Source organism: Artemia sp. Qi Xiang Cuo, chromosome 13 (assembly GCF_049724085.1).
Source record: "Artemia sp. Qi Xiang Cuo chromosome 13, ASM4972408v1, whole genome shotgun sequence".
In the NCBI taxonomy this organism is placed as follows: domain Eukaryota; kingdom Metazoa; phylum Arthropoda; class Branchiopoda; order Anostraca; family Artemiidae; genus Artemia; species Artemia sp. Qi Xiang Cuo.
In genome coordinates, this window is record NC_142806.1 from 7,735,232 (window position 1) to 7,752,966 (window position 17,735).

The 17,735-nt window shown below is 36.6% G+C and overlaps 1 protein-coding gene across 1 annotated transcript in view; it reads right to left on the reverse strand.

Moving 5' to 3' along the window:
* Window positions 1–8,306: 8,306 nt before the first annotated feature.
* LOC148944896 (uncharacterized) overlaps window positions 8,307–17,735 on the reverse strand; it is a 49,549-nt gene continuing 40,120 nt past the window's right edge. The window contains exon 6 of the mRNA XM_089098886.1: window positions 8,307–8,761. Within this exon, the coding sequence (XP_088955012.1) occupies window positions 8,307–8,761 (455 nt within the window). The remainder of the gene's footprint in view (window positions 8,762–17,735) is intronic.

Here is a 17,735-nt window from a genome sequence, read left to right on the forward strand (position 1 = left end):
CGCATCATTTAGTTTTGGAGCTATTCAAAAATAATGCTTTTGGTCTTTTTTAAACCTTATTTATAGACAAACCAATATTTTGTACCATATTCCGGTCATTGGTACCATATTCCAGTCATTTAAACCTTATTTATAGGCAAACCAATATTTTGTACCATATTCCAGTCATTAAAACTTATTTATAGGCAAACCAATATTTTGTACCATATTCCAGTCATTGGTACCATATTCCAGTCATTTAAACCTTATTTATAGGCAAACCAATATTTTGTACCATATTCCAGTCATTGGTGACTTTCAGTCTTGGGGATTGAAAGATCGTTTTACTATTCGAGTCTGGGAAGACCGAAAATAAGATCAGAATTGGAAAATTCCCTCGCTTAGTACCCTATTTCCCCCCAAACAAGGGTAGAGGGGGAGGAAAATTTAGAATCATAATTCGTACAATATGTGGTGGATTGAAAGTTCGTTTCCTAATAATTATAGTCTGAGGAAAGTACCCCATTTCCACCCTGGACGAGCTCAGAAGGGAAAAAATACCCTTTGTTGTATTATAATAATATAACACATAATTCAATAAAATACATAATTGGAATGTCGTGTCCTATTAATTTAGGTCTGAGGAGAACAAAAATTACATCAGATTTGGAAACTTCTATCACTTAGAACCCCAAATCCATTCTAGCAAGGTCAGAGGGGGTGAAAAATTAGAATCTAAATTTTTGAAGTATTTGGAGGATTGAAAGGTCGTTTCCAACTAATTAGACTAGCAAGACCAAAAGTGTCGAAAGAATTGAAAAATATCCTCACTAAGTACCCAATTTTCATCCTAGGTGAGGCCAGAAGGGGTAGAAATATCAATTGTGGCAATGTAATATAATACATAATTTAAAAAAAAAACAAAAAAAACTGATTTTTTCAATTATGATGTAAAATTCAGTCTCCCGGGACTTGAATTAACAGTAAACAACATTTCAATCCAGAAAATATTACAGAACTTAAAATTCGTTATCCCCCCCCCCTTTTTCCTTGAAAAACATATATTTCTGCATGGCCAATTTTGGAAATGTTATTAAGCAAGTTTTCCTGAACATTTTGGGGCCCAAGACATTTCTGTTCTTCAAAATGTCAAAGTTTGGCCTTTTTTTCTTAGTTTTACTGGACTAGCTTTTGTTGCCCCCGAGTACATATAATGACAGATCCCATTACCGGATTGCTAAAATCACGTTGCTATGGATGCTTTTTCTCTAAACACTTACAAGTAAAAAGCTGCATCAAGCTCAATTCGAAATAACTAAAGCAAGGTAGCCATATTTTGTCTTTGAAGCCTCTTTTGATGTCACACAACTAAACTAAAAAATATTTTTTATTAATTTATTTATTTATTAATTTTTATATATAACTTATTTATTAATATTAATTTAAAGAATTTACCAAGAAATTAACGACAAAAAAGAAAAACAAACACTGTAAAAGAATAAATTGAAATGTACATAGTTTTTTTCTTTGTCAACGCTGAAGTTTTCGATTAGTTCCAAAAAACAAGCAAAAGTAGTTCCAAAGATGAACGAATCAAATAGTGAATTTAAAATAAATAAACTATTTAGGAAATTACAATGGCAGCGAATTTGCAGGCAACCCTCAGGGTTAGTTTGTTGTTTTCCTTTACCATAGCGAAGATAATACCAAGCTGATTTTTTTTATGAAGAAGCTAGAAGACTCATATCTAGTACATACAGCGATCTTGTAGCAAGAAGATTTTGATCAGATAAATATAATAATAATTAAATAAAACAATTATACATAAAAATACTCAATGGCCTGTAACTAAATTGAATAAAAAATATAGTAGTTAAAATACAAAATCGTAGACATATTTTAATATTTATTCTTGTAATGAATAATCTAAAAAAAAAAGTTCCCTTGTAAGCACACAAAGCAATCTATTACACTTCAAACGCAATAATGACTAAAAAGGCCGGTGGCACAATGAGAAGAGGGGTACAAACAAAAAAGATAAGAAGAAGGGGTGGTTGAGGTTTTTATATTGGTTGAGGTGTGAGGTATTATATTGGTTATGGGTGGTTGCGGTTTTTTAAACTTTTATACAATAAAAGTTTTTTATTGTTTAAAAAAATAGAGTTGTGAGAAAGTGAAACTTTAGCGTAAAGAGCGAGGCGTTGAGGAGGGGACAGCCCCTTTCATATACGGAATAATTTCTGTCCGTTTTAAGTTTTAACGTTGTTCCTTACTTTCAGTTAAAAAAACTTATTTGTTTTTATTTAAATATTGAACATTTTTGAATTAATGCAGGTTTTGATTTTGGCTCACCGTACATGAATAATTAAAACAAAATTTGCGCATTAATTTTACTTTTATTTGGTTAAATGGCTTTCTCGAAACTTGTTTAGTTTTATTTACGAAAGTTTTTATTAGTAATAAATATACTAACTTACGAATTAACTAACGTAACGAACTTCTATATTCATAGATTTTTAATACGTATATTAGGGGGTTCACCCCCCTAGTCAATACCTTGCTCTTTAAGCTAAGGTTCGAATTTTGTTCCGTTTCTTTAAAAATTACCCCTTAATTACAAAGAGCGTTAATTAGAATAAATAGCTCTTATGAAAGTACTAAAAAATCTCTGGCTTAAAGACCGAGGTATTGACTAGGGGGTGAACCCAATCATATACGTAATATTTTCTGTTCGTTTTAAGTTTTGATGTTGCTCCTTACTTTCATTTAAAAAACTTGTTGTTTTTTTTATTTAATTTCTGATCTTTTTCTTTAATAATAATGGGAAATCCGGCGCCCCTTCATTGCAATGTCCCTTCCCCCATGTCAACTTCCTTCGTGGAAAGGTCCTCCCATATAACCCCCGACCCCCCCCCCATCTACCAGAAAACATCCCCCCTGAAAACGTCTGTATACTTCCCAATAACCAATACTATGTGTTAACACTGGGTAAAGTTCATAACTTTCAGCCCTCCCCCCGGGGACTTCGGGGAATTAAGTCATCCTGAAAGACATAGCTATCATATTTTCGACCATGCAGAACAAAATGGCTATCTCAAAATTTTGATCGGGTGACTTTGGGAAAAAATGAGCGTGGGAGGAGGCCTAATTGCCTTCCATTTTTTGGTCACTTAAAAAGGGCTCTAGAACTTTTAATTTCCGTTCCAATGAGCCCTCGAACGTATTCTAGGACCACTGGGTCGATAGAATCACCCCTGGGAAAAAAAACAAAAAAAAATACAAAAAAAAACAAATAAAGAAATAAACGATCTTTCTCTTCTGGCAAAAAATGCAAAATTCCACATTTTTGTAGATAGATGCTTGAAAACTCTACAGTAGGGTTCTCTGATTCGCTGAATATGATGGTTTGATTTTCATTAAGATTCTATAACTTTTAGGGGGTCTTCCCCTTTTTTTCGAAAATCAGCCAAATTTTCTCAGGCTCGTAACTTTTGATGGGTATACACTAAACTTGATGAAAATTATATATTTGAAATCAGAATAAAAATCCGATTATTTTACTGTATCTATTAGTATTAAAATTCAGTTTTTTTAGAGTTTCGGTTATCGTTGAGCCGGGTCGCTCCTTACTTACAGTTCTTTACAACGAACTGTTTGATGAATGTTGCTATTCAGAAAAATTAATCAAGATTTACTTAATATTTACCATTGTAAGTTGGAATTGCTACTTTTGAATGATGACACCGAAATCCTTAACGAAAGTAGACACAAGGATCTATTGCAAAGATCTCGAACTTCTTGAATTTTAAACACAGATCTGTTTTTCTTTATTGTTATTCATTACTATCTCTAGGGCCTTTTTATTCATCTCACCCTTTTTCTTTAGCATTTTTATTCTCTTACTGTTTTTTGTGATGTTAAAGTTGTGGACATCGATCCGAGCGTTACCTTGTTTTCCCGGGTGAATTTTTAAATGCTTTGAAATACTGATAATAATTCTTTCGACACTGGCGAGTCTTCAGTTTCTGTTCAATTTTTCTATTCAAGAAAGTATTTTATTGCAAACTAAACATTTGCATATTTCTATAGTCATGCAATATTTCTCTTTCTAATCCATTTTTCTTGGACAACAATTGCTACGGAGATGAGCCCAAGTTCACCCTCATAAATTATGACCCCAGAATAGTTATATTTTTACAAATAAATAAAATGCCTTTTCAAAAGAGCTAATGACAATACGAAATAATTAGAAAACTAGGAGAAGAGAATAGAGTGAGAGAAAGACAGAAAAAAAGAATAAGGTAGAAAGAAAAAAGAATCTGAAAAAAATGTCATTTTCTTTAATATAAAGGTCATACCTCTCCTTAGTACGAAAACGTTAAAAAATTACTATGCTTTAACTTTAGTATATGTACAATTACTATACTTTACGTTCCTGCTTTTATAAATCAGAAACGTTCTTGGATCATTCAAAAATAGTCCATCACGCTAAGACTCAGTCAAAGTTGCACTCACTCTTAGTCAAGCCTCATAGATGAACAACATATAGAAATAACTTTTAGTAGTTTATAATGCATCAAAATTTCCCTGAATGTTCCCTTAAATCATTCCTTGAATTAATTACATTGTCTTTTAATAACTTCCTGTCGTTTCTCATTCTTACTAATGAACTTATGCGTCTAGTAAATTACTGCTGGCCACTGCATACTCAATGCAATGAAACAGAACTGCAATACTGATCTTTAATTTTTATTTCGGTTTATTAATCACTTGTATATGTTTATCGAATGCGTATTTACACATAGGCATTGTCGGATGGCATCAGACAAAATTAGCTCTTTCTAATATAATGTTTAGAAGCCTTAAAATATATCTCCAGAGGCGACATGAACTCCAGGCGGACGGAGGTCGTCCGGAATGAGGCAGACTATATCTGCTGACCACGTGCCTCTGGATATGGGGTTTCCCCTAACTGAACGCTCCATGTTAACGGGCAGACTCAACCTGATGAGGTGGGCGGAGGCTACCCCAGGGAATCTCAGTACCTAGGCAAGTCCTAGCTCTAATTAGATCCCAGGCCTAGGGTCGGTTGGGCCTGCAACCCTCCACCCAAAAATTTTACCGGAACGAAAAACGATGATACTGCCTCGGATGACCTACCCCTTTTTTTACCTTCCACGACCCCAGCATGTCCCTGGACCGATTTCTGACCATTGAATGAACCTTCTTGACCAGGGTGGAATACACCTAGTCACCTGGAACGTACTCACATTCAACTTTCCTGGAGCTAAATCAATGCTTGTCTTCGAGCTAAAACGCTTCAATGTAGCTGTGGCTGGGCTTACGGAAACCCACCTTGTCGGAAGAGAGCCCAAGGGTATTGGTGAAGGACATCACCTGATCTTGTCTGGTGACTCAAAAAGCAAGACAAATGGTGTAGGCCTCGTGCTGAACGCCAGAGCCAAGAGATGCATTCTCTCCTATAAACAAGTTTCAGATAGAATACTGATGGCCCAGCTCCAGCAAAAGTATGGAAAGTGGACAATTATTGTTTGCTATGCTGCCACCAATTTGAGTCCTGCGGAAGTGAAGGATCAGTTCTACGCAGAGCTCTCAGCGACCCTGTCTAGAGTACCTCCCCACGACATTGTCACTCTACTGGGAGACCTTAACGTGACGGTAAATGACAGGGAGGGCACGTGGAGAAGTGTTCTCGGCCCAGTGACTCCGGATCCACTGAAAGACAATGGAAAAAGACTCCTCCAGCTCTGCAATATGCATAATCTGGTCATATCAAACACGCTCTTTGAGAGACGAGATATACAAAAATACATTTGGTATAGTAACGACGGCAAGACAAAGAAGATGATCGATTATGTTATGATCTCGGGTCGCTGGCGCTCGTCAAATACAAATTGCTGGACTTATAGGTCGGCCGAGCTTGGAAATACAGACCATAGGATGGTAGTCGCCACGCTGAGGCTACACCTGAGACGGCAACGACAAGAAAGACGGTCTCCCAAGTTCGATCTGAGTAGTCTGGCTACATCTGAGATGCAACATAAGTATGCTCTCGATATCTCTAACCGGTTTAACTGCCTCCAAGTTCTGGGCGACCCTGAAGTAGCATGGAAGTCTTTCAAAGATAACCTACTCGATTCTGCTGGCAATATCTTTGGCCGCAGCAGAGACAAGAATAAACCCTGGAAATCTCAGGAGACTCTTTCTGTGATCGAGCTGCGCTGGAAGACCCGCTTAGCAAAGAATATGCCAGAGTATAGACGTCTCAATGGCCTACGCAATAGCCTACTGCATAGAGATAGGAAGGCCTTTGTTGACACGAAAGCCAGTGATCTTGAAAATGCTGCAAGGAAAGGAGACACCTGCTCCCTGTAAAAACACCTCCGCGAGGTGACGGAAGGGAAGACTTCCACCGTGAGCCGTGTTTTGTCTGCTGACGGCAGCCTGCTGGATGACGATGCAGCCCAACTCTCCGTCTGGAGCATTCACTTCTCAACGCTTCTGAACACCGAGGCAGTTGCTCATCCCGACCTAAATCTGATTTAAGTAGCCATGGCCACACCCGAGGTTACTTCTGACCTCGTATCGCAACCGTTTACCACTTCTGAGATTAGAAATGCTGTAAAACGGTTAAATAACAATCGAACCCCTGGTGTCTGTGGTATTTCTGCAGAACTCCTCAAGTACGGGGGTTGCAGCGTTGATTCTGTGGGTCAAGCTAATTTTCTCAGCTGTATGGACGACGGAAAGCATACCGAACGACTGGCATGCTGGCATAATACTGCCGCTCTGGAAACGCAAGGGCAGCCGTCAAATCTGCTCCAACTGTCGTGGGATCACGCTTTTCTCCGTCCCTGGTAAACTCTTTACCATTTCAATCCTGGACAGGTGCTCCACCTTTTCGGTAGAAAGAGAAGAGTCCAGCAAGCCGGGTTCGTGCCCGGCAGGTCGACGATGGAGCAAATTTTCGCTATGTGCCAGTTGACCGAGAAGACGTGAGAGTTCCACCAAAACGCGTACATTGTATTCATAGACTTTAAGGCTGCCTTAATGTCTGTTTATTACCGTTCACTTTAGCTGATACTGAAATCTACATGACGATCCCAGACATAGTGATCGATTTTTAAAAAGCTGTAAGACGATACGCAGATCTGCGATTAAGTCAATAGAAGACGCAGTTTCACATTCTCCGTGAAAGACTGGCGTTCGGCAAGGTTGCGCCGTCGCTCTCGAGCTCTTTAACTGCGTCATAGACCATGTTATGACCGGCACGACAAATCGCCTTCAGTTCGGACACCGACTACTCTCTGATGCTGACTTCGCCAACGACACAGCGCTAGTTGAGGAAACCGTCGAAAAGGTCACCAAAGCTCTCTAGGTGCTCTCAGAAGAAGCCTCGAAAGTGGGACTGAAGATCAACTGGCAGAGAACCAAAGCTATGCTCCTTGATCCCCCCACGTCCCGTAAAGGAACCAAGGACTTCCTTTTTTTTACCGTAAAGGAAGTCAACATCGGAAGCAACTGAGTAGATGTGGTTAAAGACTTCACTTACCTGGGTTCTATTCTGTCGAGGGATGGCTTAATCACAAAAGAGCTTACATCTCGAATAGCCAAAGCGTCGGCCCTTGTTGGGAGGCTGAGCAGTATGTGGCGAAAGCCAAACATAAGCAGCTTTACCAAAATGCGCATTTACAATGTGTCAATTAGCACCGTGCTGCTGTATGGAGCGGAGACGGGACCAGCTGCAAAATCAATCGTCAGCACCGTCGATGTCGCACAGAGAAACATCTCCGAAGAATCGAGGGAATTCACTGGACTGATTTCGTTAGTAACCAGACCCTCCTGTCACGTACGGCACAAACTCCTTTCTCGACGCAGCTCGCCCAGCGTATTGTTCGGTGGCACGGCCAACTCCTTCGCATGTCAGGCAACGCCCCAGCACGGGTCACATTTGACTTCAACCCACCCTACACGGATGGAAAAGACCCAGAGGACTCACCCCCCCCCCACTAGGTGGAAAGACAAAGCCGATGAATTCCTTGCCCAAGCCCACATCCCGGTGGAAGAAGCTGCGATTCTTGCAAGCGATAGGTCAAACCGGAGGCACCTGGTCTCATCATTCTCTAGGCCGAACCCTCGGCAGGAGCCTTAAGTCAAGTCAAGACATGATTTCGTCAACTCTTAAATTCGGCTGCCAATTATTTCTATATATAGTTTCAAAAATTTCCGTATGTACTACAGACCGTAAGAGTATCCGTAAAAAATTATATTAAAATTACGCAAAATGAAGAGATTTTTATTGAAAACTATAAACTAGCATGCTTTTTCCCTGAATGGGTCGTTATATGACGTTTCAGAGACAATTTCAACGAAAATTCTTTTTTACATAGATCACATCTGAAAGATTTCTTGCCTGTATGCACTCTTTGGTGAACTTTTAAATTGCTTGATTGAGTAAAACACTTTTTGCAAAATTGACATTTAAACGGTTTCTCGCCTGTATGCACTCTTTGGTGCCGAATCAAACCACTTGATTCAGTAAAACACTTTTTGCACACATTACACTTAAACGGTTTCTCGCCTGTGTGAAGTCTTTGATGTTTATTCAAATTGTATGATTGAGAAAAGCTCTTTCTGCATACATCACACTTAAACGGTGTGCACACATAGCCTTTTCTGAACTTTTTAATTTGCAATCTCATAACAGAATTTGAAGCTTCCATAAGTGCATTGGTATTACTTGATGATGTATCTGCAACTCCTAGAATAAAATAAATAAAGGATATGAAAAAAGCCTAAACGCTATAAAACGATATTCTGAATCATACACCCTAGAGTAATGATGATAAACAGTTTCAGATATCAACGAATAAAACAGTTACAGACGTCAAGACTGTAGAAAGCAGTATATATATATATATATATATATATATATATATATATATATATATATATATATATATATATATATATATATATATATATATATATATATATATATATATATATATATATATATATATATATATATATATATATATATATATAATATATATATATATATATATATATATATATATATATATATATATATATATATATATATATATATATATATATATATATATATATATATGACGGTCAAATGTGCAGTGACTGTCATTAGTAGTAAAACTAAACTAAAAAAATTAAAAACAATAATTTCTATACGAAATAAAATAAAGCTACATATTTTTTAAAAATCTAATTCTTTCCAAAGCAGTCTCTTTGACCTTCCTGGATCCGGTTCATTAAATTTGGATCTAACTTGGGGCAACAAAGTGGGGTCTATCAGATCCCTTGTACTTGCAGAAGCTCATTTGTCGGACGTACTAACCAGAATTAGGAAATGAGGTTATTGCAGCATAAAGACTCTATTTCATTGGATTTAAAGCAAACTTTTGAGTCTGAAAATTTCACTTCAGCGTTTTCGGAACGTATTTTTAATTTCCCAGACCATTTTATTTTGTTCGATTATGTCTCTTTGTTTTCTAGGGACCGGGATTTAAAGCAAATTTTTCTGGAAACACTTGAAATGAACAAAATTTTATTCAGGAATAGAGCTTAAAATCGTGACACGGGTGAATTTGGTTTGAACTCTATCTACGATAATTTTTTTTTAATCTGAAAGAGTAAAGTTCAATTCACCCAATATAGTTAGCCTCAGTCCAAGTGTTAGTTCATTCAATGTTAATGAACCGGATCCAGGAAGGTCAAAGAGACTAGCTGCCGTGCAAAAAGTCGGGTAGCATAGTAGCAATGCTACTTGGCAGTTTTCATGGCCTAGTAGGATTTGTTGGCAGATTTCGTATGAAAATACCAGTGCTTCCACTATTCCCAAATTTTTGGGGATTTCCCTAACAATCTGTCTTCTCGATTCCCCAAAAAAAATCGATTCCCCAAAAATCCTCTTTCGTTCAGGGTTGCCACCCCTAGTGATTCATCACTAGTGACAATCCACCTCTAGTAACAATCACTTTCACTTGACATAATTTTTTACTACTTTCCAAAGCTTTTGTCTCAATTATTTACTACACATCAAAAACCAGACATAAATCATTGAATTACTGATCTTTCTTCCTATGCTAGTATTAAATAAAAAGCCTTTTCAACTGAAAGTAAGGAGCAACATTAAAACTTAAAACGAACAGAAAATATTATGTATATGAGGGGGTTCACCATCTAGTCAGTACCTCTCTCTTTATAATAAAGTTCAAATTTTGTTCCAATTCTTGAAGAATGACCCCTGAATCACAAAGGCCGTTTCATTAGAATAGATAGCTCTTTTGAAAGTACTAAAAAAAACTGTAGTGTAAAGAGCGAGGTCTTGACTAGGGGGCGAACTCCCTCATATATGTAATAATTTCTGCTCGTTTTAAGTTTTATTTAATTTTCGATCATTATTTAAATGATGCTGGGAAATCCGGCGCTCCCTTCATAGAAATTTCCCTCCCCCAATGAAAATATTCTCCATGGAACGATCCTCTTACACGTAACCCCCTCCTCAAACCCCTCCCCCCACCATAAAAGATACGTCCTGAAAACTTCTGTATACTTCCCAATAGCCAATACTATATTTAAACAATGTGCAAAGTTCATAGCTTGCAGCCCTTCCCCCCGGGACTGTGGGAGATTAAGTCATCCTCAAAGACATTTATTAAATTTTTGACTATGATGAACAAAATGGTTATCTCAAAGTTTTGATTGGGTGACTTTGGGGAAAGAATGAGCGTGGGAGGGGGCCTAGTTGCCTTCCAAATTTTTGGTCACTTAAAAAGGGCACTGTAACCTTTAAATTCCGTTCGAATAAGCCCTCTCGTGATATTCTAGGACCACTGGATTGATATGACCACCCATGGAAACAAAACAAATAAACACACATCCGTGATTTTTCTTCTAGTGAAAAATACAAGATTCCACATTTTTGCAGATAGGAGCTTGAAACCTCTAGAGTAGGGTTTTCTGATACGCTGAGTCTGATGGTTTTATTTTCATTAGGATTCTATCACTTTTAGGGGGTTGTTTACCTCTTTATTCGAAAATAAGGCATTTTTTTCAGGCTTGTAACTTCTGACGGGTAAGAATACACTTGATGAAACTTATATATTTGAAATGAGCATACAAATCCTATTCTTTTGATATATCTACTGGTATCAAAATTTCGATTATTAGAGTTTTGGTTACTATTGAGCAGGGTCGCTCCTTACTTACAGTTCGTTACCAAGAACTGTTTGAAAAGCATAATGTTTATAAGACTATACCATTTCATCAAAGATTCTCTTGTTTTTCGGGGTAAAGAATTTCGTTTGAGCACGTTTACGTTGAGTGTAATTCTGAGCATTGAGCATTGAGGGTTATTTTAGCCAGCTGGATCGTGAGCTTTTTTTTTTTTTTTTTTGTGTTTTGCTATGCTGTTTAATTTTTAAAGGTCTGAAAATATAAGAGAGATAGTTAAAAACTATACCAAAATGAAAAAGGGAAATCATGGTACCTATGCAGAGAGGGGGGAGGGGATTTCGTAATAAATTTGGAGATATTTTTATTATCGAGCTATAAATTAGATGAACATACAACTCGAGACCTTTTTTTATGCTCTTTCAAAGTAAAACCGTCATTTTACTCAGAAATTAAATGGAACCTTTAAGATGATACCTTTTTCTCTTATTTTCTGCAATTTAGTTTTAGTTTTACTTTTTTAACTCTAGGTTTTGGGCGTAATCCATTAATCTTAAATACATAATAATTGAGTGCGTGATAGATTAAAGGGTCCTTATGTATTATACCGCCAACACTCAAGTTAACGCTGTGTAAAACCCGAGAACAAACCGGTTTTATCTTCCTATATTAAGAAACAATTGGCTCACGCTCAGTGGAAAACAAGTGGAGGGTGACAGAATACACTGCAATTGTATAATTTGGGCTATATATTTTCACGCTAGGGGGAGGGAGGGTGGGGGGGGGTTAGTTGAGGTCAGATACCATCCCCCCGTAGTGTGCAAATATATAGCCCAAATTTATTTCTAAAGTATTATACTTTCATCATGTTTTGGTATTTTTCATTAGGATTAACCTAACTTCACTTCTTGACTGTTGGCAGCATAATGAAAGTACCAATTAAAGGAATTGATCTTTTTGCCAAGAATCTTCTACTACTACAACTACTACTAACAACTCACCACAGCACCAAGCCGTCTAACGCCAACACAGCTACGCACGCTCCTCCACCCCAATCTATTCAAAGCCTCCCTTTTTACACCCGCCCACGAAGTTCCCATTTCCTTTAAATCTTTATTTATGACGTCCTCCCGCCCAAGACGGAGATTACCTGCTTTCCGTTTAGCCCTAGACGGTTGGCCGAAAAGAACAATCTTAGGCAATCTGTCATTTTTCATCCGCACAACGTGCCCTAGCCACCTCAACCATTCTTTCATTATAGCCCTAGAGAGCGGTATTGAATCACATTTTTCGTATAGCCTATTATTTGAAATACGGTCAGTCAGCCGGGTACCCAGAACAATCCTTAAGCAATTTCTGTGGAAAACATCTAGCAAATCTTCATCCGCTTTTCGGAGCGTCCATGCTTCAGAGCCATATTTGACCATTGTCATCACTGTGGCTTCTAATATTCTAATCTTGGTTTGCAGACTTATATTCCTATCCTTCCAAACTTTTTTTAACTGTGAAAAAACACCCTGAGCCATGGATATTCTACTTTTAAGACCTTCACAGATCCCAACGTCTTTACTAATAATACAACCAAGGTAAGTGAAGCTGCCCTCCTGATGAATCTTTTCATTACCCAATGTCACCTTTTCATCTTCACTTATTCCTAGCCTTAGTGACTTAGTCTTCCTAACATTAATTTTCAAACAAATTCTAGCACCCCAAACTCGCACAACATCTAAAACTTCATTCATTTTGCTCACACTTTCATCTAGGATGCATAAATCATCAGCATAATCCAAGTCCAGGAGACTTTTTCCTCCCTATTTGATTCCGTGGTCTCCCATTGCCTTTCCTGTGTTCCTTAAAAAAAGTCCATCAAAATAATCCATATAAATGGGGATAGAACACAACCCTGCTTAACTCCTGATTTAATACAAAACCAGCTGCTAACCTCATTTCCTACCTTAGCCGCAGCAGTGTTATTCTAGTAAATTGCACTAATCACTTTAATGTATTTGTCTGGTATACAATACAAGGATAAAACCTTTACTAAAGCTCTTCTATCAACAGAATCGAACGCTTGCTCATAATATATAAAACTGAGGACCAAATGTCTTTGAAAACTCCGGCATTTCTCAATTATTAGCCTAAGAGTGAAAAATTGGTCGAAACATCCTCTACCTTTTCTAAAACCGCACTGTTCTTCTCTTAAAACTTTGTCCACGGTATCTCTCAGTCTAAGAAGTATCATATTACTTAGTAATTTACTACCTACGGAGACCAGACTAATGCCTCGATAATTACCGCACTCACTTTTATCACCTTCCTTATAAAGTGGCTTAATTAAAGTTTTCCTAAAATCGTTAGGTACTTTCCCTTTTTCAAAAATCATATTCATAATCATCAGTAACTTATTTCTAACCTCAGAGCCACCATATTTAAGAAACTCATTTACCACCCTATCAGCACCTGGAGCCTCATTATTTTTTAATCCTTTTAGTACTGTTGCTAATCCTTCACATCCAAGGTATCACAAACTTTTTCATTTTCCTCTATATCTTTTCCTGCAACTCTATCTCGGTTAAGCAAATTCTCAAAATGTTCAGCCCATCTCTCTTTAGTTTTTTCCTTATCGCTAATTGCGGCCCCATTCCTGTCTTTAACTGGGCCAAGTCCGCATTGACTACTCCCTCTCATTTTGTTAACATGCCAGTACAATATTTTACCATTATGCCGTCTAGCTGCATCTTCCAGATCCTCAGCAATTTTATCCATGGCCTCAACTTCACATCTCCTTAGTTCCTACTTTAATGCTTTCTCTACTTTTTTTTCATTCCTTTTATTTTCATAAGTTACACCTCTCAGATAGTTCTTGTAGACGTTCTTTTTCCTTCGTACTAACTATAAAGCTTTTTCACAATTATTCCAAGCTGCAGTTCTAGCTTTCTTCCCTAATACATCTTCAGCAACTTTACAAATTATTTGTCTAAAATTATTCCAACCCTCTTCGACATTATCTAATTTTAAACTTTCAAGTTTAATATTCAACTCTTAGTGAATAGTTTCTCTCAAATTCTCATCATGGAGTTTACCAACATCATAACTTCCCGGAAGGTAGTTACCCTTCCGATATTTCAGCTTTAAATTAATCCTTGACACTACTAGATGGTGATCTTTACTTTTAACATCAATAACGGCACTCCTATATACCCTAGTATCTTTTATTGATCCTGCCAGTCTTCGGTTTACTACAACATAATCAATAAAGTTTGCTGTCTCACCATCACGTGAATACCATGTTAACTTATGAGCCATTTTATGACCAAACACCGTATTGGTTATAACTAGATTGCTATACCTACAAAATTGCAAAAGTCTGTATCCATTTCTGTTTTCTTTTCCTATACCGAATTTACCTAGGCTAGGATACCATTTATCCCTATTTCTACAAACCTGGGCGTTAAAATCTCCCAACAATAACATCATATTTCTACCTGGGACCCTGTCTATTTTCTCCATTAACTGTGAGTAAAATTCACCTGAGTCACTGCTATCTCCGTCAGTCTGTTCTACAGGGGCATATACTACTATAACTGATACCCTGAACTTTTTAATCAAAAAATGAGCGATTAATATTCTATTATTAATACCTTCCCAGTCTAAACAAGACTTATAAGATTCTTTATTCATCATGAACCCTACACCCTGTCCATGCGCCCCATCGCTCCTGCCTCAGAAAAAAAATCTATATCAACCAATTTCATGCTTCCCACCCCTGAGATATGAGTTTCTGAAATTCCTAATAAGTACAGTTCGAATCGTCTGAATTCGTCAGTCAAAATGTCGATACGATAGTCATATGGATAAGAAGTTCCAATTTTCATGTTCTTTAAATCATTGAAATTATTTTCGCCTCAGGAAAAGCAATGATCCCGGATATAAGTGCAGGACGGGGATCACATTTCTCTCAAGTCTACACCGAAGTGCTTAAGCCGGCTTAGAACCGGACACCAAGAAGTCCCTGGGACCTCCATGAAGGGAGGCTTATATATATATATATATATATATATATATATATATATATATATATATATATATATATATATATATATATATATATATATATATATATATATATATATATATATATATATATATATATACTCCTCATATATATATAATCCTCAAGTTGAATTTAGCTTCATTTGGACTCTGCTAAAAATTAAGTAATTTTCGTTTTTCCTTGAGGATTTTATTTTGCATGTAACCTTTTATCTTCAAATGTGTTCCCCTCCTCCTCCTCTCCTCAACATTTCTACTCTGTTGCCCTCTCCCCTGCAATATTTTTGGCGGGTGTCCATGCTTGATTAAGTGGTTCAACAACAGTCTAGGATCTTTTCACGGTCTAGGAAAGTTGTTAAGTAAGTGTATGAAATTTTACGGAATAGATATTATGCTGAAATTGGTGCATTGGAAATTTTTTTGAATACCTATGCCTACCTCCAAAACTTCAAAGGCTTGAGCAATTATTAACCCTGTATGAAGGCTAATCCTGAGACAAAAACAATAGAATAAAAAAGATTGTGGTAGAATTGGATTTGCCATTCAAAGCGTTTCCTAAATACAATTTTCTTACCGTAAAAATTGCAGCCCCTCTCCTCTGCGCCTCTTAATGAGACTATATTAAGAGTAGTATCGTCATAATACATTTAACGGCAGCCCACCCCCATTGAATCACGATCCGGATACTTTTTTTTAAAGTTCTAGGTATTAGGCTATTCCCTGGGAGCCCTGTTACGTCACGGCAGCCATGGGAAAATTAACATTGGATGTTATTGTTGGTTGTGTTTGATGGTTATGCTGTTTGATGGTTATGAGTGTTTGTGATGGGGTTTGATGTTTGATGGTTATGTTTGTTGGTTGATGGTCATGTTTGTTGGTTATTTTGTTTGATGGTTACGATGTTTGTTGGTTATATGGTTATAAGTGTTGGTTATGTTTGTTCGATGTTGGTTATGTTTGTTCGATGTTGGTTATGTTTGATGGTTATGATTAATGTTTGTTGGTTATGTTTCTTGAATGTGTTTGTTCAACATGTATATTGTTTATTGGTCATGTTTGTTGGTTATGTCTATTGGTTTTGGATGTGGTTTTACACATGTTTGTTGGTTATTGTTTGTTCGTTATGTTTGTTGGTTATGTTTTGTTCGTTATGTTTGTTGGTTATGGTGGTTATGTTTGTTGGCTTGGATATATTTGAAAATAAATGAAGTTAAGCCAATGTATATATATACTAGCCAACATATATATATATATATATATATATATATATATATATATATATATATATATATATATATATATATATATATATATATATATATATATATATATATATATATATATATATATATATATATATATATATATATATATATATATATATATATATATATATATATATATATATATATAGTAAATATTAAAGTTGCCTCTTCCTGAACATCTAAAATCCTGAAAATTTAGTTCTTTTTGAAGAGGACATTTTAATATCTACTGTAAATGGCCTACCGCAATCTTTTAAAGAGGCAATTGAGATACAAAAATATACGAGCAGGAATTCGGCTTTAAATGCAGACACAGAAGATATTTCCTTAAGCCCAATTTACAAGAACTTAATATTAAAAGATTCGATCAATATTTTCGCCCAGTCTAATTTAAGAGAACCTGTCCTTATATCTAATGGAAACCAAAATTTCAGACAGACGAAAACTATTACAAGGCAAATAATACTTGTTCATACAAATTGGTGAATTCTCTTTCATTGATTTCTGGCTGTTTTTTTATTCAGTATCTTTTCTCCTCTTGTCATGTACACTTCGAAAGCATAATTTTTTTTTTTGAGCACTGAGGACGACTTGGAGGTCTTTGTCGAAATATTCGCTTGTTCTTCGTCTTCATATTTTGCCACTGGCTGACAAAATTCCTCGTTTTCTAAGCTATCTGATTTGATTTTTCCATTTATTATATCATTCTGAGTTATGGCTCTTTGTTTGAACAACGCCAGTGATATTCCTCTTCAAAGACCACTTTCACATAATCTCCCTCTGGAATAGTATCAAATACTCCGTCCTCTGCAGGCTGCTTATTTTCTTCCCGTCCTAGGTGAAAAGATGAGTCATCATTCATTGAAAACTTTCATCGCTCTCCAGATCATATTGCAAAATTTTTTTTTTACCAATTCTTGCTGGACTGCTTTTGGCCCTGCAACTTTGCTTCTTTTCCCCATTTTTGCTTTCACCTCCGCTTCGATTGATTTTTTAACCAAAATATCAGTTAATACTTTTGTTGAGCTACACTTTTTCCCCTAGTATATTGTTTTCTAGGAACAACTTTTGCATCGTTGTGACTTGCTCTGGAGTGACAATGGAAGAGGAAGGTTGTTCACTGCCAGTGAAGTCTGTAATACCCACTTTCGGGTATGCATGCTTGGGCAGCCCTTGAGGTTCGTCTTTGTCATTTTAATTAGC